General features: G+C 47.6%; 3 protein-coding genes across 3 annotated transcripts; all 3 read right to left on the bottom strand.

The window, feature by feature from the left end:
- Positions 1–245: 245 nt before the first annotated feature.
- LOC101762353 (E3 ubiquitin-protein ligase EL5-like) lies at positions 246–770 on the bottom strand. Its single transcript, XM_004954541.1, has one exon. It carries the CDS (start codon positions 768–770, stop codon positions 246–248), a length of 525 nt encoding a protein of 174 aa, XP_004954598.1.
- A 2,064-nt stretch (positions 771–2,834) lies between these two features.
- LOC101761935 (E3 ubiquitin-protein ligase EL5) lies at positions 2,835–3,868 on the bottom strand. Its single transcript, XM_004954540.2, has one exon. It carries the CDS (start codon positions 3,772–3,774, stop codon positions 3,058–3,060), a length of 717 nt encoding a protein of 238 aa, XP_004954597.1. The 5' UTR covers positions 3,775–3,868; the 3' UTR covers positions 2,835–3,057.
- Positions 3,869–13,834: 9,966 nt separating this feature from the next.
- LOC101761535 lies at positions 13,835–16,612 on the bottom strand. The gene has a single exon (XM_004954539.2). It carries the CDS (start codon positions 16,610–16,612, stop codon positions 13,835–13,837), a length of 2,778 nt encoding a protein of 925 aa, XP_004954596.2.
- Positions 16,613–20,408: the final 3,796 nt, after the last annotated feature.

Raw genomic sequence — 20,408 nt, 5'->3', positions numbered from 1 at the left:
TTTTTTTTACCATATCACCCTTATGCTACATATACTACTTATTTATGTATATTTGCCGTACCACATGTGAAGGTTTTAATAGTATACAATTAATTTTGACCGTCGGATATTTTTATACCAGTTCTTTTCGAATACTAGTATAGTCTCGTATTGTATACCGTAGAAGACACGATACGTGGAAGAGCTCATCTAGTAACGCAGCAACTACTACAGTTTAGGATGTCGTCACGGAGTTCAGAAGGTTGTCAACCCGAACCATCTGGCCCCGGAGGCGGCGCGAAGGCGCTGCACCGGCAGACCGGGCACGTCGGGTGGCCGTGGAGCCACAGGTTGATGCAATGCTGGTGGAACAGATGCCGGCACGCCGGCAGCCGCTTCACCGGCTCCCCGTTCCCCACCTCGCCGAGGCACACCACGCACCGCACCGCCGTGCTGCTGGCGGCAGCGTCGCCGTGCTCGTGTGACCGGACGACCTGATTATCATCAGCGGCGGCGTCCGTCGCCCGTGCGCTCGCCCCGCGGTATCCGGCGAGGCGAGGACGACAACGGCCGGCCGCGGCCGCCCTAGCGTGTGCGTCGGTGGGCAGGGAAGGCCGGCACGTCACCAGCAGTAGCCGGCTGGTGGCCGCGGCCAGCACCACGAGGAGATCAAGTGTGGTGTTGCATGGTGCCACCGGCGACGCGGCGAGAAGAAGACTGTAGACGGCCCAGGCCGTGAGGGTGATCCACACGGCGCTGATGCAGGCGAGGGCGGCTGGACTACAGTCCATTTCAGCACGGCTTGTTTTCGAACAATTTCGACACAAATTGCATCTATCAGCAGCCTTGCTGCAGACCTTCGTAACATTAATAGATTGTTCGTCCTAGTACAATTCACCGTTTTAATTTGTTCTTGGGCGCTACAAACGAAATAGCATTATTTTGAAGATATTTAGACACCTATTGAGTGGGTATATGCCGTGTGTGTACCTTTAGATGTCCTAACTTGGAGACAGTTAGCCTTGTTTCTCCCGCTGCCGGAGACAGTCACCTCGTTGCTTTGAGAAATTCGTGTTCCCCTTTCCCTTCCTTTAATTGACATGAAGTTTTGTGGTTTTTTTGGGGTGATTTTCACAGCTAATTTCTTGTGATTTTTGTTCACCACATGATGGAGAAAAATTATATATAATCTCTCCGTTTTACAGATCAGTGGAGAACGGAAAAGACTTGACTGCCCCTACTAATTTTAGTTTTCTTATTAATAACATGTGTATGCCGCACCTACACTTTACTAGTATATGAATAGGAGAGGACCTTTTTTTTCTTCTTTACTAGTATTTTCCACCTTCCCATCACTTGTTCACACAACTTTTATGCATAACTTATCCATACAATTTATAAATACAACTTCTCGTTGGCAACTTTTTCCGCATATATAACTTATATCAGAAACATGTCAGGGTAGTTTTTCCAAGAGAAGAGCGACTTTGATCATCTCCACGAAGCACGAACTGTTCTTGCTAATTGGCGTATCAATATAAATCCTAAATAAGGTTGCCTCGGCGTCCTATTGGAGGCAACAGGCTTTAGTCAAAAGCAAAGGTAATCAACATTCAACACTTGAGAATAACACATCGTAACATGGCTCCTTAAGGTCAGTCTTAGCGCAAAATTTCTTTTTTTTAAAAAAGAAAATTACTCAGTGCATAGTTTGTGCCTGCTGGGTTTCATGGTGATGAAACTCCTCTCACATATAATGAAACTCCCTATCCTTTCTCCTCATAATGATCTTGCCATATCAGCAAAATTACTGATATGGCATGTTATTTAATGATCATGAAACTCTTGACGTCTTCACTGAGACTAGCTAGCCTAACTGGAAATCATGAATGCATTTATAGGGTGTCTTTGGTTAGGTTTTTCAAAGTGTTTTGGCTTAAAAAATCAAAAAACCAGCTTCTTGACTGTGAGGGGCAACTTTTCCACGAAATTACCCGCCTGCCATCGGTTATGAGCGTACCCCTTCAATTTCCTTTTCTTTTCCCATCACCTCTCGCTCGCGCCCCTCTGCCGCGCCCGGCCGGTGCCCCTCCCCGAACCCCTCCTTTCCCGGCGTTGGCGCCCCTCCTCGGCCGCCCTCCTCTTCCAGCCAGCGGTGGCAACGCCCCTCTCCGGCCCCTCCTCCTGTTCTCCCGACCAGTAACGGCTGCGCCCCTTCCCGGGCCCCTCCTCCTCCACTAGCGATTTGAACGCCCGGTTGCACTGGCCGTCATCGCCGAGAAAGCTTGAGCTGATCTGCTCCGCGATGGATGGCGATGACCTCCGCGTGCGCACACCGAGCACAGGGGTGAGCTCAAGGAGCGCGCACCTCGATGCGGCGCTCCTGGTGGCCCCCAATCGGGGCTTCTAGAGTTCTGGTCCTCTCCAAGGCGGCACTCAAGATCGAGCGAGGGAGACATGAACGGGAAAGAGAGAGACAAGAGCATCTCCAACCGGGGCTTTGAGTTTTTGCGTGCTCGATTTTTGCCTGCGAGAGTGAGATTGGTGCTGCTTGCTCGTAGGCAGATGGGAGTTTGCGGCTTGCTGTAAGTAATTGTTTTTTCAATGCCAATTGTTATTTGGTTTGATTTTCCAATACAGGAAAATGTGTGGATATTAGAATCTGAAAAATAAACATTAAAAATAGATGTGAAAAAAAGAGAAAAAGAGATAGAAACACCTTAACTGGACCATATATTAACGGAGGATGCAAAAATTAAAAAATTAAGTTTTTCTTTCTAAACTGATCATTTATATGCGAATTTGTAAACAACATAATGTTTTGTGAGAAATTTGCATATCAATAGTCTCTCGTACCTTCAGGGGTATTGCAGACATTTCATACTAAACCTACAATCTATTTCAACCAACTTTTAGTTTTTTCACAGCACACAGTTCACAACGGATTTCCTACAACGAATTTCCTACAGCTCACACAGCCCACATCAGCTTTTTCGCTGATTACAGCCTAACCAAACCAAACAGACCCATAATTTACACCTCTCAATCTCATACATCCCGTATGTGATCTACAAGCTCTTAATTCAGGCGTGACGCCGGCCCAAACCATAGCCCGATACCGGGTTGTTGGCCCGGGAGCATAATGTTGGCCCGTGCTGGGATCACCAGCCCGGGCTGCACATGGACTGCTTCGACGCTCACCAAGAACTCCGGCGGCCGTTCCGGCAGAACGCCGCTCCGGCAGACCGGGCACGTGGCATGCGCGCGCAGCCACTGGTCGACGCACTCGCGGTGGAACACGTGGTGGCACGCCGGCAGCCGCCGCACCGTCTCCCCCTTCTCGACATCACCCAGGCACACCGCGCAGTCCACGGCGCCGTCTCCGTGCTCGTAGGTCGGGATCCGGTCCGTCACCAGGGCGGCCTGCATCTCCAGGCGGACCATCACCGGCAGCTCGGGTTGCCGGAGATCGTTCGATAACTCCCTCGTCGACTCTAAGCCGCCGCCGCCGCCGCTGTCGTCCTGCTGCTGGCCGCCGGACGCCGTTGCCGAGAACCAGCGCGGCCAGGGCGGGCGGTTGAGGTCGGCGTAGAAGCGGCAGCAGAGGATGGAGCTGACGGTGGCGCAGAAGACGGCGAACATGGCGAAGAACGTGGCGGCGCCGGAGTGCGGGCGCCTAAGGAGGTGGACGACGGCCACGGGCGCGGTGACGAACCCCGTGGCCAAGACGGCGTGCGCGACGATGAAGTTGCAGCTCCACCGGTAGCAGGTGTCCGGCTCGTCGGACTCGGACATGCCCGCGCGCCGCCGCGCCGCGCCGGTGCCGTGCCGAAGCGTCAAGCTTGGCGCAGCTCAAACGGTGGGAGCGGCCTCAGGTGAGTCGAAAACTTGTTAGCTCTTCACCCGTACGGACGGGCGGATACGCGGATAATTTTGTTATAAAGGTGCGCGCGGCAAATAATTGATGGAGTTGTTTGCATTGGTAGGTGGATGTGGCATCTGAATATCCGATGCACGTCCTTTAGTTCCCCTTGCTCTTTTTAATCATTCTGGATGCAGGAAGTAGCTGTCGCAATGGCCTGTTGCTCGACGTTTAAATTTTAAAAGGCCGTGTACTTATCAAGTTTAGTTTGTTTATACAGAAGGCACAAAAACTGCTTACGTCGTCTGTGATTGATTGGACGTGGCTTCTATGTTTAGTAGTCCGTCGTTGACCTTCACGTACACATAGGGGCTGTTTGGATACGAGGTGCTAAACTTTAACAGTGTCACATCGGATGTTCGGATGCTAATTAGGAGAGTAAACATGAGCTAATTATAAAACTAATTGCAGAACCCTGTGCTAATTCGCTAGACGAATCTATTAAGCCTAATTAATCCATCATTAGCAAATGGTTACTGTAGCACCACATTGTCAAATCATAGACTAATTAGGTTTAATAGATTCGTCTCGCGAATTATACTCCATCTGTGTAATTAGTTTTGTAATTAGTCTATGTTTAATACTCCTAATTAGCATCCAAACATCCGATGTGACAGGTGTTAAACTTTAACAAGGTGTTCCCAAACACCCCCATAGCTTGTACGGGTGATCTATTGTCAAGAGAGCTGAAGAGTGAGATTTGTATACTCGCCAATGGTTGTAGAAGTTACCGCATCTTGGCTGCCATGCTACCATGGTTCGAGAACATTAATATCGTTGCAATGGTTTGAGAATATTAACATGACAGATGATGCGGCACTATTGCATAGCACCTCATCTATATGCCGGCGCGAAAACCTCCTTCACATCGGTTGATAGACCGGCACCACGAAGCTGATACAAATGAGGCTGATTATTCGTGACGGCGTTGAAGCCGGTACGAATGACGAATTATACGTGCTAGTGTGATATCCCACCGGCACGGATATTAAAAGTAGACACGTCACTCAGACACATAATCTCTTTCAAGTTCCAATGTCTGAGCAGGCTATTAGTCAATTTCGCTGAGTGAGTGATATCCTGGATAACCTACATATGGCTACATCTGAATGCTGGGACCATAAAGACACTTGGTCGTACATTTGGGTCTTTCAATTCTTCTCTTGAGCAAAAGTTTATAAGGTTATGGCAGGACACTCAAATGTCCCTCAGCCATCCAAGCAGACAAGTAAATCTTCATATGCCTACAACACTAAACCTAGTATTCTTTTGCCATTCTTCATGGAGGTTATTAATTATTCTATCTACTAGCCTGGAGCATTTGAACTACCCAGAATAACTTCATCTAATCATCTTCAACAATCAAACAGCAAACCTAATGGCTGTGTGAAATCCAAGTTCAACCATGAATTTGCCTTTCTTAAGCATACTAGAGCAAATAAGAGCTACTTTCCCTTTTTTGGGAGATTGGCTAAACAGCTTACAGTGAGTCTTTTCTGTTTCTTCGTTTTGTTTTTGCTGTAAATAACTTTCTTTTTACCTTTAATATTTTATAACCAGAAGGGGCTTTTGCCCTTCCATTCTTTCAAAGAAAAAAAAAAGTGCGCACGCTCGCGACACAAGTAGTTTTGGAGGCTGACGAAGTGACGATACATGGCCCACTTGGGGGCAGTATGCTACTGAAACATGAAAGCATATACCTTTGACACATGGTTTTGGTAAAGAAAAATGATTAATACTTCAAATCGATATTTTTGAGAGGCAACTTGTAATGATCATTAATATTATCTGCACATCGATTTCATATACTTATATAAGAGATAAGAGGATAATGACTGACTGTCAGGACTCAGGAAGAGTTTATTTAAGCTCTTGGAGCTTGCAAGTAGTTGGAAACTTGGAATATTTGTCGAATTCTGAATGTTTGTTTTTGCGATAAACAAGATGTTTGAATCATAAAAAAAGATTCCTACATCGTGCATTAGGATACTCTTACGGTCGTACCTTCATTCCCGGTTCTTTAGAATAAGCTCTCCCCTGATATCATCTGAGGGATTAACATGGCATGATGTTCAAAACAAATCCTTTTGTATATTTGTTGACTTCCATGTCACTTCACTAATTCCAAATATAATCACAGGGTCTGAATTTTCGTTCACTTTTCCTAAAGTTATCCAAACAATGTAGTTTTCATCAGTTTGTCAATGTTTTCTTTCTAAAAAAATGTGTTATATATTATGTTCTAGTACAATTCTTTTGAGTAGTTAGCCATGTCATTCAACATGGTGTTATCTAGTAGCAAAACCTTAAAATAGAAAGAGTATAATGCAATTTGACAAGCCAAGTATCATGCGTTCGGCGAGGTCTGATGATGATGGTGCTGGACTGAACATAAGGTTAGCAGTAAGATGAAAGCTTCCAAGAACGCGAAAGAACGTGGAACAGTTGATCAGTGTTCTTTGAAACATTTGTTACATCATGCATCATTCACATTTCATTTTGCCAGGTTTGTTACCCTGTGCATCAGTTCTTTTTCAGGAGTCAGCATATGCGCATATGGCACCACTTCTCTGAATATCTGATCAATACCAACTGCACATTTCATGATACAAGTAATACAACATTTGGCCATAATGCTTATGAAAAAGATAACCTTATACACACAGTTGCACTGGCAGATCACAAGTTGCACTTAGATCTAATTACTTTTGAACCGCGGTAGGATTAGATGCAAAAACTAGAAAAGGAAAGGGGCTCTTAAGCAAAACCGACATGGCTAACCAGCAGTTGACCGGTACGCTGACCGGTTGACTTCGGTCAGATCCAATCCGAGCTGTTGGCTCTCAATTGGTGGCTGGCGGCTGCGGTGGTGCTCGAGCGGCGGCGCTCAAGGAATCTCGCTGGAATCGAGCGTAACTCGAGCAGCGATACACGGTTTTCAATCGGGTTGGCTCGAGGCAGAGCTGGGGACCCGGCGAACTGATCTAGGTCTTTGGAGCGGCGGCTGGAGCAGCGACGGAGGTGCGCGGCACAGCGAAGCAGCTCGGCGATGGACCGACAACTCCGACAAGCTCTAGCGGGCAAAGATGGGCATCAGAGCGCGCAGGAAGACCACCGGCAGGTTCCCTACCTCCTTACCAAGCTTCAGGTGTTGCTCTTATTGATGAAAAGGCGGTGGCGGAAGAGATCGAGCGCGGCAGCCTGGCAGCTAGGGTTGAGCTCTAGTGGCAGCGCTGGGGCTTGAAGGCGATAGGCGCTAGGGTTTTGGTGAAGTTGGGGGGTGCATCAGCTTGGGTTTATAGGCCGCAAGATTGGCCTTGGCATGCGGGCCCAAGGCTGGAGGCGGGCGGACACGGAGCAGGGGTGGCACGGACTCGACCTCGAGTCCGGCTCGGGTGCAACGCAAGGACGGGGATGACAGGCAAGACCCGGCGGTCAGCGGGTGCGGCGGAAGGTGTAAAGCGGTGGGGCACCTTCAGCTGGCAGGCTAGCGCGGGAAGATGGGTCGACTGCTGGACCGCTACGCTACTAAGAAGCTGGGTCGAAACAAGGAGCGGGCCAAAAGGAGAAAGAAGAAAGAAGAAAGAGAAAAAGATTTCCTATTGTTTAAAAGACAACAAACATAATTCAAACTTGAGTTCAAACACAAATTCGAACTTAACACTCAAAGAGAAAATGAACAAGCATGAATGCAGCAATGAATTCAAAAAGACTTAAATGCCTAATAAATTAAATGCAACCTTAGAAAATCCTTAAGTCCTTATACACAAGCAATTAAATTCTAGAAATTTCTTACAAATTTTATGAATTTGCAAAAGTTGAAAAATTAGGGTGTTACACTTCTGTCCTCGCATCAGCTCTCTGCTCCATAGGAATCGATAGGCCAGTGTTGTTGGAGAGGCTTAGTGCATCAGATTCAATATTTTATGCAAACAGAGTTCTCATCCTGCATCATCATGCTATGTAATAGATCTTGTAATAAGGTAGTGTTCGGAAATGAGGCAATAATTGACGAAAGTATTCGCCTAAACGCATGTAGATTGTAAAACAGAGGGTATGTCTGTAGTTTAGGGCCTAGTCTCTCAATTAAACCTAACATCATAAAAAAGGTAGAAGCAGTGAATTCAAACTGAAGTTAAAACACGTTTACATACTTAAACACACGTTAAGACGGTGATGTAGGCAATAAGAGACATGCTTATGTGGGATATTTAGGCGTGGGCAGGAAAATATTGGGCCACAAACACGTGTTGGGGGAAAAAATATGAGTCTAGAGTATTAGGTATACGGTTGTTATGTGTTCCGTGAGAATATTATCATCACGAGATGTCTACCTTGCACCTGAGTATTTTGCCTCCCTCCTGCACTCGAAGTTTGGACCATTGGCTCTTCATCAAACTCCCATCCAAAGGTTCCCCTTCTTTCTTCTTCCTCCAGTCTTGTTCTTCCTCCATCCTTCTTATACCTCCAACCATGGCGCCAAAAACAAGCTCTAGCCATCCAACGCCCTTGCACCGTCCTCCTCCTCCTGTCTCCGGCAGCTCCCACCGCCGGAGCCGCTGCCACTCCCCACCGCTACTCTAACATGTCAAAGTGACTTCCCCCACCCCAACCCTTCCCACCGGTTATCCTCCACCACCCCAGCCAGCGGCACCATTGCCACCTTGCCGGCCCGCCCACAAACCGCCGCCACCGCCAGGCCGGCCTTCCTCCCTTGAACTTCCTTCTAAACCTCCAAATCTCTGAATTCCCAACCCCAATCCCAAACCCTAACCCCAAAATCCCCAAATCCCCTAACCATACCCCGTCGGTGAGATTCACCAGAGTTGGAGAACAGAGTGAAGATGGAGGAAGAAAAAATTCGAGTGTGAGAGAGGGAAGAAATGCTCGGGCACAATATAGCTTTTCCCTATCATTATGTGTTATGCTTCTTTCCAGCTGTGCCTCTAAATTGCCATTTTGGGACATGGAGAGGGGACGATCTCGGAAGTTCCAAGAGGAATTCAGCATCTGAAGACTGGAGAGCACAGACGAGCCACCGCGCGGTGGCAACCATGGACAGGTGTGTTGCTGCTTGTTCAACGTGATCATGCTAGACGTCGTCAACGTGGTGGTGTTGTTCATCAGCACTGGCGATACGAGCTTCGCGTAGGCCTGCTAATTGGAAATTAATCCAACTCTAACCCACACCAATCCACATCAAGTTAATTTATTTTTTCAACCTAACTCGCCTCATATTTATATCATCTAAACCCAAGCCAATCCACCCTACTAGTTGATAGAACCCATGGGTTTGCTATATAAGCCTATGGACTCATATAAAAATTGCGTACATATTTGAAATAAAAGTTAAACCAACATATGGATCCTACGTCAAGAGCCAGACCCTTAAACTAAAATGTCACTTTCGCACCTTAAAATTTATCGAAATTGATCGAAATTTATTGGAGATGACTCAGTCTGACTATCTGCTACTTTGTGTAAAATAGTATGGCTAAACATACATGTGGACCCAATGTCGAGAGCCGGACCCTGGAATTAAAACCTCACATTCACACCTTAAAATTTTAGCGAAATTGATCAAAATTTGTTGGAGATGATTCAATTTAACTTCCCGCTACTTTGTACAAAATAGTATGGCTAAACATACATGTGGACGTCAAGAACTGGACCCTGGAATTAAAACCTCGCGTTCACACCTTAAAATTCTAGCGAAATTGATCGAAATTTGTTGGGGATGACTCAATTTAATTGTCCGCTACTTTGTGCAAAATAGTATGGCTGGACATACATGTGGACCCCACATCAAGAGTCAGATCCTTGAATTGTTTTGTGAATCAAACCAATGCAACCCACTCTAAATCATTCCTAAATCATTTTCTCTTGGAAAGAATCCAAACCAAACCAAACCATTTGATAAATCAGCCTATTGGTAACAAATCTAAACAACTTCTAAAAGAAAACCAACCCATTAAAAGTATCTTACTATTACTAATTGGAGACTCCTTTTAAAGCCTCCACATGAAGCCACCTAGGATCCTAGGTGGACACTGTAGAAAAGAGAGAAATCATAAAAATTCTCTCTCTCAAAAAAAGAAAAATATCTAGCCATCAATTCATAGACTCAAATCATCTTACCCATTGGATCTATTATGTTTTTTACATGAATTACCCACCTCTGCCATTATGAAAATAACTTAAAATAACCCCTAAATTTATGTCTAAATTACCCACTCTACCATTATAAAAAAATAAATTAAAGTAGAGGTAATTCCTTATTTGACACCGGACGATGAGTTAATTCTTTTCTTGACTCTGAAAAGTTTTTCCTTCCTAATATGTGTTGACGCTCGTTATTGACTCCTTTTTATCCGTTTTTATCTTCAATAATGATATTAATTTAATATCTAAACTATTGATCATACCTAATAAACCATGCATTTTCACATATGCAATATATTTTGGAGGATATCCTGTTTTTGTAGGAAATTGGACTTAATGGAGCAAATTTGGATAAAGCCCTGAACAAGCAACGAACCAGAGGAAGACGAAGGCTAACGGACCTAGGAAGGGCCTAGGCTGATAAGCCTCAGGAGGCCCAGGCCGATCGACCTAGGGTCCTTTGACCCTCTCTCGTGCTCGTTTATTTGGCAAGCAATCTTCCAAGATGACTTAAGGGCTAAGTTTGCAAGGATATGGTAAGATAAGTTCAGGATCAAAGAGGGTCAAGCAGAGATTTGGAAAGTTATCAAAAATCAATCTCATCCCGAAGTTATCGACGTGCCAGTCCCACATGCAAGTGAAAAGAAGACTCCAGAATATCTGGGAAGACTTGGAGATGAAGGGAGGCGCAAGCGGGCAAAAGGAAGGCCCAAGCCAATCGGCGTGGACCCACCCAGGCTGATCGACCTAGTGTGTTGCTTCACTCCCTCGCCTTCCAATATCTGCCACGGGTTCTCCAGACTATAAATACCCCGGTTCTCCATCGACCAACACATCAAAGAAGACATATTCAACGCACAGTAGCAGAGAAGCAGAAGGAGCTTGAGGGACACCACTTCGGAGAGCCGAGGGTCATGAAGTTGTCTAGGGATTAGTGTAGCTAAGCCCTGGCCGGTGTGATCACCTTGTGAGGAAGATCCACATCGGAGTTCTGGAGCTAGGAACATCAAGGTCAAGGTAGGATCCCGGTGGTGATCTTGTGATGTACAATCATTCATGGTGAAGTAATAGATCTGTTCTTGTTATTAGCGATCTAAGTATCTCCTTCTATGGTTTTATGCTCTTTTGGGTTTGCTTGATTTTCAATCTATGATCGATGATAGATTTCTTAGGATGTTTATGTGGTTGTGGTGACCGGATTTGCATGCCTGATCTACCGATGAGTATAACATGTTCTTGTAATCGTGCCCTTAGATTTCCTATGTTGATAGAGAGGATCGTGATGAGGTCTTTCTTGTGTAAGATAGGGTTTTCGGGAGCCTGACCAGAGCTGTAGATTTAAAGATGCTTTTCACTAAGATCATATCTATGTTGCTTTGCTATCCATGCTCAGAATTACAACATATGTATAGTCTAGGTTCCTCTAGATTGGTTACCTGTGCTCTATCTGTTATCTATCTATATATGCTTAGTAGATTGGATCTGAATCACTCATCAACACCAAGTTCATCCTAACAATGCTAGTTGAAATAGATCTTGTATTATCAGTTCCACGGATTGATAAATCTTTGGGGAATACTGTGAGAGGAGCTACAACTAATCCGTGTGATTGCGGTTCACAATTGGCGTGCTAACTGCCATCAACAATATGACACCAACTTCTAACTTTCATTCATTATTTGATATTTTCCTTCACTTGTGTTAGTTAAGTGAGGTGAAACGATCTCCAAAAAATTATGAAACTTTTTACAGTGATACAACAAATGAATATGAACCCATATTTATTAAAAAGATACACATACCTTTACGGTTTTAAAATTAAAATTCACCAACTTAGGCTACCTTTATAAATTATCTGAATTTTTATGGTACCAAAACACTTTTAAAAATTATAAGAAAATAACTAATATTTCTACATTGATGTTGGAACTTAATAAATTATTTCCAAGCAAAACTTACAAAGAGAATTATGAAGAACTGTAAATTTAGGAAAATTTAAAAGAACCTTGTAATTCTCTATGTAACTTATGATAAAAACTAATTTTATAAATGACTACATCTCATGTAAGGAATATTAGTTGTTTTTTCATATTTTGTGGAAAGTATTTTGGTGCCACAAAGATTAAAATATTCTTCCAAAGCAGTCAAATTTGGTGAATTTTAATTTGAAAATGGCAAAGGTACATGTGCATTTTTTAAGCAAAATGTACTCATCTTCATTTGTTCTATTATTAAAAAAAGTTTCATGAATTTTGGAGGTGATTTGATGGTTATTTTGTTAGCGTATTTGACAAAAGTGATAAAAATATCAAATAAGGAATAAAAGATAGAACTCGTTGTCATATAAGTGAGGGGAAGTTTTTCAGTGTAAAGAAAGGAATTTAGTCATCTTCTAATGTCAAATAACGAATTTTCTCATTAAAGTAACCCCTAATCTTCATCTAAATTACCCACCTATACCATTATAAAGAATAATTTCAAATAACCCCTTACATTTACATCTAAAATTGCCCGCATTGCCAAGGCCAAGGCTCAACCCATGAGTAGACGAGCTGCCCCTAAGCACACCGCCACTCTCGAAGCTCTGGCGCGCTGCTCGGGGCTGCACCCGCAGCTGCACCCACACGGTGGCGGCGCGTTCCCCGCTGCCAGCGGCCAGGACTAGCAGGGGTCGCGACGCCGCGATCATCGGAGAGGAAACCGTGCTGAAGACGCGTGGGCCCAGGTGGTGCAGTAGGACAGATCTTGTGGTGAGGGAGCTCATTGTGGGGTGGATGGCGAGCGGCTGGGGGAGAAGAGCAACACAGCTGGAATTTGTGGGTGCGGGTAGGTGTCGCTGCGGGCTGGCCAGCACGATGCGTCTCCACTGGCATGCGAGGGTCCACCGCGGCCGCCGCCCACGCGCACGGCCACCTGTCGTAGCCGCCGTCCGCCCATGTTGGCCAAAGCCTGGGCCTCGTGCGCTCGCACAGGGCGTGACGGCCGCCCGTGGCCTCGGCCCTCGTCCACTCACGTAGGGCCTTGCCGCACTGGCCGCCGCCGCCGTTCGCTCACGCTGACCTCGGCCTCAGGCCCCTTCCACTTGCGCAGGGCACGGCGGCCGTCGCTGGCTGTCCGCTCTAGAAGGGCAGCGGGCACGGCCGCCGTTCACCCTCGGAGGGCCACCGCTGCTACCGGCCGCCTTGACGGCAAGCCTTGTCCTGCTGCTCCATCGTTGGAGAGACTGAGAGAGCCAGTGAAGAAGAGGAGGAAACAATGGAGAAAGAGAGGGTGAGGTCCCACCAAGTGCCATGTCAGCGGGCACGTAGATGTTTAATTCAAGCAAACATGATTTGAACCTCAAGTGAATTGATTAGCAAGTTCGGGGACTGAAATGTGCATCTTAGGAGTTCGAGGTTCTGGATGATACTCACTGCCAAGTTCATGTACCGTTGGGGTATTTTATAAAAACCTTTCTTTCTACGAGCCTGCATTACTTATATTCTGGATATAAAATATTTTTCTCATAAACATAATATAATTTTATTCCAGATTTATAAAAAAATATTTCACCGTTGTAAAAAATATTTTGAAAAAATATCACCGAAACATGCTCCAGCAGACATAGTACTTGTACTTATTCGAACAAGACATGGGCGACAGAAATCTTCAGATGCTGACACAAAGCAGAGTACTCCCTCTGTCCCCTCGCTCGGGAACTGTGTTCCCCTCACAATCCCGGTTCCTGAGCGACAGTTAAAAGCAGGGAGTAGGTGGCAATTGCACAATGCTTCAGTAGGTATGCTGCAGCTTATTCTTCTCCGTCCTCATTGCCCAGCCGACGATCTTGTAGTTCCAGCGCTGCTGCACATAAACAACGAGAGCGAGCACGAAGCCAACGACGGGAACCACCACGGCGCTGGCCTTTGAGTAGAAGTCCATGACATCGTCGTGAGCCTCGGACTCGTAGAAAGTGTTGACCACCGGCGGCCGGAGGTAGCCGTAGACATGTGGCAGCAGCCACACGGCGGTGACTCCGGCGTAGTACCTCTCCGCGAGAGGCTTGCAGTTGACGCGCCAGAGGGCGTTGCCGATGACCTGCGCGAGCAAGAACCACTCCTTCACGACGCCGACGTGCCGCTCGACGATGGCGGCCCGCGTGCGCGTGTGCGACGACGGCATCCCTTGCGCTTCGCCGTAGATCACCCTGCTGGGTGTCAGCTGAGCCGTTGACGTGCCATAGGTGCTCAGCCAGTGCACGGCGAGGACGAAGAAGAGGCCGGCCAAGTGCACGCCGCAGCTGCACAGGAACACCGCGCCGTCGCCCGGGACGCGCCCAGGTTCGAGCGGTGACCGCGCCCGCGCCCGGGCCCTCGATCGCCACACCTTCTGGGCGAGCCGCGCCGTGAGGAGAAGCGCCGCGAGGGTGAGCGCCTTGACGGAGCAGTCCATGTCCCAGCCCATACGGTCACCATAGGGCTTGTACCTCGACGTCGGCCACGCAGGCAGCATCTTGGCATCCGTGACCAGCGCCGCGCTGTAGCCGAGGGCCTGGGCGCCGAGCATCACGAGGGAGATGTACGGCGCGACGTCGGCGTGAGATTTGACATAGCGCAGCTGGCTGATGGTGGCGGCGATGGTGGCCGACAGCATGGTGACGCAGAGGAGCCCCTCGACCGTCGCCTCTGTCAGCTCGTCCCGCCGCTGCTCGCGGTAGGTGACGAGCAGCGTGTGGAGCTCCGTCCTGTTGAAGTGCAACGGGTCGTCCTCGTCCCTCACGCTGGCGATGGAGACCTTCGCCGCCCGGCTGACAAGCCACCGCGTCGTCGTCGGCGGGTACTCCACTGTCACCTCTATGGAACAGTCCATCCCGTCTTCAAGGTCGCTTCTCTTCGACAGGGCTCGCCATGGGGCATGGACGTTCCGGCAGCCGATCAGGTACATTCGCCCATCCTCCGGGCTGTACACGCCCTCCAACGACATCACCGAACTTGGACTGAGGAAATTGTTCCTGGATGCCGTGAACTCTGCAGACACATTCAGTATCTGCTGCTTCTCCACGGAGTGGACTCTGACTCTACCAAGCTGTTCCATCCGCATACTGAACCCACCACCTTGAAATTGCTGCTGAAATTTTGGAGAATAGGTTCCGACGAGGGTGCCAACAGAGAGTATCTGGAGCTCGAAGAGCGGCTCCTCGATCCATCCCGGCACGAAAGGTGGCTTCACCACGCATCGAAATAAGAGATTAAGATCGCCGGCGAGGTTGGAGAGGCTCACCAAGTCATGGGCAGCGCCGGCGAGGTTTGGATAGCTGAGCAGTAACTTGGCAATGTTGGTGTCGCGAAATCCAGTTGGTTTGACGACCCGTAGGAGCTCCCGAGCCTGCTCGACCTTGGTGTAAATGTACGACTTGCGCGGCGTCTCCCCGGAGCCAAACCATTGCTCTCTGGGTCTCACGCGCTGCTGGAACAAGAGCGGAGCGTGGCTCCCATCCATGGCGGCTATCTGGCCGATATTATTGCCGCGGCGAGCCATCGAGAACGTCTTCCGGACGGATAGGGTCACGCGGTAGTGGCATGCCTCCTTAGCACCGCCGAGGCAGGCCACCATGCAGACCCGCCCGGTGGACGCGGTCCACACGCCCTCGGCCGACAGGGTCATGGCGCTCAGGCCGGTCCGCTCGACCGCCATGGACTGATGCTCCCATGGGGGTACGTAGCGGAACAGGGCCGCCACCCTCGCGGCGGCCGTGCCGTCGATGCTGGACGTCGGCTCGCACTGGAGGCCCTGCACCGCGATGCCAGAACGGGTGAACGCCATGTCCTGCATACTCCTCGTGGTGGGGCGGCTGGTCCCGAACGGCCCGACCCGGCTGCAGAACGCGTCGGTCCCCTCGCAGTTCCAGTTTGGGATTACTTCCATCACCTGGTGACCGGGAGCGGATTGGTAGATGATGTCGCAAGGAGAGGCGCCCCTGTTCAGGTGCTCCGTGGCGTCGTCGCCGTCATGGAAGATTGGGTCGTTGCTGCACCCAGCGACGACGGCATCAAGCTCCGCATCTTCTGGCTGGAATTGGTAGCCGGAGTCGTACCCGCCGCCGAGCTGTGACACCAGGCGGACGGTGTCGAAGTAGGCAGCATCGGACTTGGCGCTCGTGCTCGTCATCTCGCCGCGCACGGCGCGAGTTGTCAGCGTGGCCGCCTTCGGGTACCGTAGCACGAGCAGGATGTTGCCGTCGGCCACGACCGGCGGCTTCAATTTGCCGTCGCGGCCATGGTTCTTGGCCCAGTCCCAAGGGTCCGTGCTGTTGCTGCCGCGCACGGGGAGGACAGCGTCCCCGACCATACACAGCACCCTCTCGCCGCCGCCGTCATCACCGCTCCCTGACGACTTCGTCTCGGTATACACACCTTGGAGCAGAACATGGAGCCTGGAGACCCCAGGCCGGAGCTCGAACTCCGGCGATGTGCGAGGTTCCATGGACGAGCAGCAGCAGTTGCGGCTGATGGTGAAGCTAAGGATCCCGCTGACGTTGAAGGCAGTACGAGCCCCTCGCCGTGGCACCATGTCCGTGTGCGTGAGCATAAAGGACGCAAGTGGAACAGCTTCAAGAAATTCAGGACCGGCCACCGCCGCATCAGCATAGCTTCCCTGGAACGGAAATAGAGGGGCTTGGCCGGCGTCCTGGCTCCAGTCCCCATTCATGAAGGATAGCTGTTGCATCCGGACGCCGGCACGGCCAGCTTCAGCCCCGAGCTCCGCTGCTGAGGAGAGCACGGATTGGCAGTGCCGCTCGACGTCGGCGAAGCGTGTGTAGTCATGATGGATGGGTCCTTTCGACGACATGCTTGGATGGAACGACGGATTTGACGTGACGGTGGCAGATAGACATGGCAAGAACAAGGCAAGATTCAGCAGCAAGCTGGTGGCGATCTTGATGGTGGCTTCCATCGATGTAGGATAACTGCACAAGCAAATTCCAAGCAGTTACAGCACATTTTGTGATCCAATTAAGATGAAATGAGGTGCAGAGGGGATTGATTACCTTTGTCTGACTCCTTGAGTAGTCAAAAATGCAGAACAGCAGGAGCTCTGCAGTGTTAGTGTTGTGGGGGTGGATATCACTATATCAGTAATTCAGTATACAACTCAAGACCGTACGCAACTCGCTAGTTGACCGAGGAACTTGCTCAGATCCACATGTGCTCCGTGCCTCTGTATCTCTAGGATCAAACATATAACTCGAGTAAAAGGAGCCCGATCATGATACGACGACGCAACAAACCTGGCACCTAACCAGATGGAGCACGTGCCAACAACTTGATTGATCATGGAGCCAGTGCAAAAGGACAACTTGTTGATGACTGTAAAAGATAGAACAAGATAATATTTGGTTGACTTAACTGTGTTAGGTCTCAACGGTGTCAGAGGTTCATTTGGAAGTGTTCATGTTAAATTCAAGATGAAATAGAAAAAGAGATAAATCTTAAATCATCTTATAAAAATCAGAAACATCTGTCATTTCTGCAGAGTCCAATAATCAATGATAATAATAGCTAGTAGCTTTATCCCTTTTTTGAAAAATTACCAACCTCTACATTATGAAAACCATCTAAAATAACCCTCTAAATATTATCTCAATTATTCACCTCTATTGCTATGAAAAATAACTTAAACATCCCCTAATGTTATAGAATCACTATCACACCCGGTTTTATAAGGACAAAACCGAATGCAAACCACATGTATGTCAGGATCATTTTATTCATACATGCAGCGACTTCATCAGTCAATATCATTACAATGTCATATATAAATGTAACTTTAATACAAAATGACCCTTAGGTCTAAAAGAGAAATACACTTAAAGGTTCTAGCAGAGCGGTTCTTCCATTGAGCCACATGCAGTCTTCTGGGGGTTGCCAGTCTAGTATGGTGCATCCGAGTTGAAGCCATCGTCTTCCTAAGCACCAACTCCTCAGATTACATCCGGCTAGAAAAACCCCTCGGATTTCATGCGAGCACCAAAACCAACATTGGATTCCATCCAGCTGACCAAACAAGGGTACCACCACCTAGTTACCAAACATACCATCCACCTCCTCACCAATCACGAAGAAGTCGAAGCTACTCTTGACCGTCAGCATGACTGATATACCAGTGTTACACTCTGCAAAGGTTGCATATATTTACCCACAAGTCATGATTCCCCTTTACACATCACACTTTCGAGGTGATCAACCAAGGTCACACTACAAAGCAGGGGCGGACCCAGAACAGACCTAAGCCCCGGGCAAACCTGAGCTAACTTTTGCCTCATGTGCTTCTTTTTTCCTTTAGCTAGCTAGTGAATACCATGTTATACACACAAGGATACATGGCTTGGACCCGGGGTACAGCCCCCCCAGCCCGGGTCCTAGGTCCGCCCCTGCTACAAGGCCTTTCAAAAGTTGTAGCTTCCCACCTGTAGACACCCACTAAGGATTCACCGCTAACAGGGGAGTCTTATTTTCCTCCACTGCAGAAGCCCACTCTTGTGCCACTCAAACCGTTTGACAATGTAATTAAACAGGTGGGACAACTAATTATCTAAGTCCAGAGCTATATAGATCTCATGGTTGCACGGTTAAGCCGGGTTACTTGTCCATGAACCGGTCCTTCAAATCTACCAATCCATGTGTCAACAACACAAAACCAAATAAAAACCATAAGGGAGAATCCATCGGTTCCATCCATCCTGCTCAGATTCTCTAATCACCATGTTACTATCAAAAGATTATCAACCGGTCCCATTACATAAATAATTAATCATGTTTAATATTATAAGCCCAACCACCCAACCGAACTACAAGTTAAGCATGAAATTACCCATAACCAACCAACCAAGGTTTCAAGGATGATAGAGGAAATATCTAGGGATTCAAGTTTATGACACATCATGCAACCAAGTCTAACTACTCCAATAAAAACATAAATAGGAGTAAGAATAATCAAGGACACTTGCCCTTAGCAGAAGAGTGCCCAACAGCCTTGAACTCTTGGAGTTGGAGGTTCACGAGCGTCTCACTTCCTAAAGGCACAAACAATCAAAACAATACACAATAAATACAAAGAATAGTACACCAAAACAGTAACAAAATACGATATAAGGATCAAAATATGATATAAGGATCAAACGCATAATACTCATCGTTACAAACACATGAGCACAAGAATCACTTAAATCGGAACTGGGGTTAAAAAGATACAAAGCGTTTGAAGTTTTAGGGATCTATATGTAATTATTTAAAGTCGAGAAGGGCTTACACATAATTATAGCAAGGCTCTGAAAATTAGGGTAAATAAGGAAAATAACAAGGGCTTAGGTGAACATGTACAAGGATTATGGTCGGAATAATAATTATCAAGGCATTCAGGTGCTAGAGTGTAAGATTAGATGACCCAGAATAAATATGTGATGATTACAAACAAGTAAAGGGATTGGAATGCATAAAGAAGGTTGACTAGGCTCATGTGCTGACGTGTTACACGCGTGGTGCTGACTGGAATCCACATGCGTGCGCTGACTAGGATTATGTAAAACACGTGGCATCGTTTGAATGGTTTACGAATGGGTAAAGTTAGGATCTAATCTGGACCATGGGTTTCGGATCTACGGGCCACCATATCATCTCCTTCCCTCGGCACAGGACGACGGCGTCCAGTCACCGTGGTGCCATGCACGAGCTTATGGACGCGGCCAGAACTTCACCGGAAAAAGCCAGATCAGGCTATGGTTTACGGAATTCGACGGGAAGCGAAAAAACGGAACGCCCTCGGAATGGGATCTCACCTAGGGCCTGTTTGGATACACTCCTAAAGATTAGATCTCCACTTTTATGACACTTTTAGGATTTGTGCATCCAAACATAGGTTCTAAAAGTGCACTCATAAATTTTAGGAGGGCTATTTTTATTAGGAGAGCTAAGGCATCCTAATGGATCCTTTTTCTCCTAAAAGTGGTTCCCAAACCTCCCTTTACCCCTGTTGCCCTCCCCAAGCATTTAATGACGTGAACAGTGCAGGAGCATTTAGAGGAGTAATTGGGGGTAAAAAAGTTATTTTCCCTCTAACATCCTAAATATTAGGATTCCATCCAAACAGCCCTCTCCTAAATTTTAGGACTACCAATTTCTGAATTCTAAACTTTAGAACAATCCTAAACTTTAGAAATTTGTATCCAAACAGGCCCCTGGTAGGGTGTTGTGGAGGGCAATGGGCCAATGGCGACGCGTAACGGCGTAATGGATGTTGGATAGAGAGAGCGATGAGAGGCATTTTGTGCTCTGTCAGGGCTCGACGGCGGTCACGTAACAACGACGAG

The sequence above is a fragment of the Setaria italica genome, chromosome I (assembly GCF_000263155.2).
Source record: "Setaria italica strain Yugu1 chromosome I, Setaria_italica_v2.0, whole genome shotgun sequence".
Lineage (NCBI taxonomy): Eukaryota > Viridiplantae > Streptophyta > Magnoliopsida > Poales > Poaceae > Setaria > Setaria italica.
The sequence above is the reverse complement of the archived record's forward strand: the minus strand, read 5'-3'. Positions and strand labels throughout refer to the sequence as shown.

What these genes read in the sequence shown, in the direction of transcription:
- LOC101762353 (XM_004954541.1), bottom strand. Translation starts at nt 770, where the DNA reads ATGGACTGTAGTCCAGCCGCCCTCGCCTGCATCAGCGCCGTGTGGATC.
- LOC101761935 (XM_004954540.2), bottom strand. Translation starts at nt 3,774, where the DNA reads ATGTCCGAGTCCGACGAGCCGGACACCTGCTACCGGTGGAGCTGCAAC.
- LOC101761535 (XM_004954539.2), bottom strand. Translation starts at nt 16,612, where the DNA reads ATGGTGCCACGGCGAGGGGCTCGTACTGCCTTCAACGTCAGCGGGATC.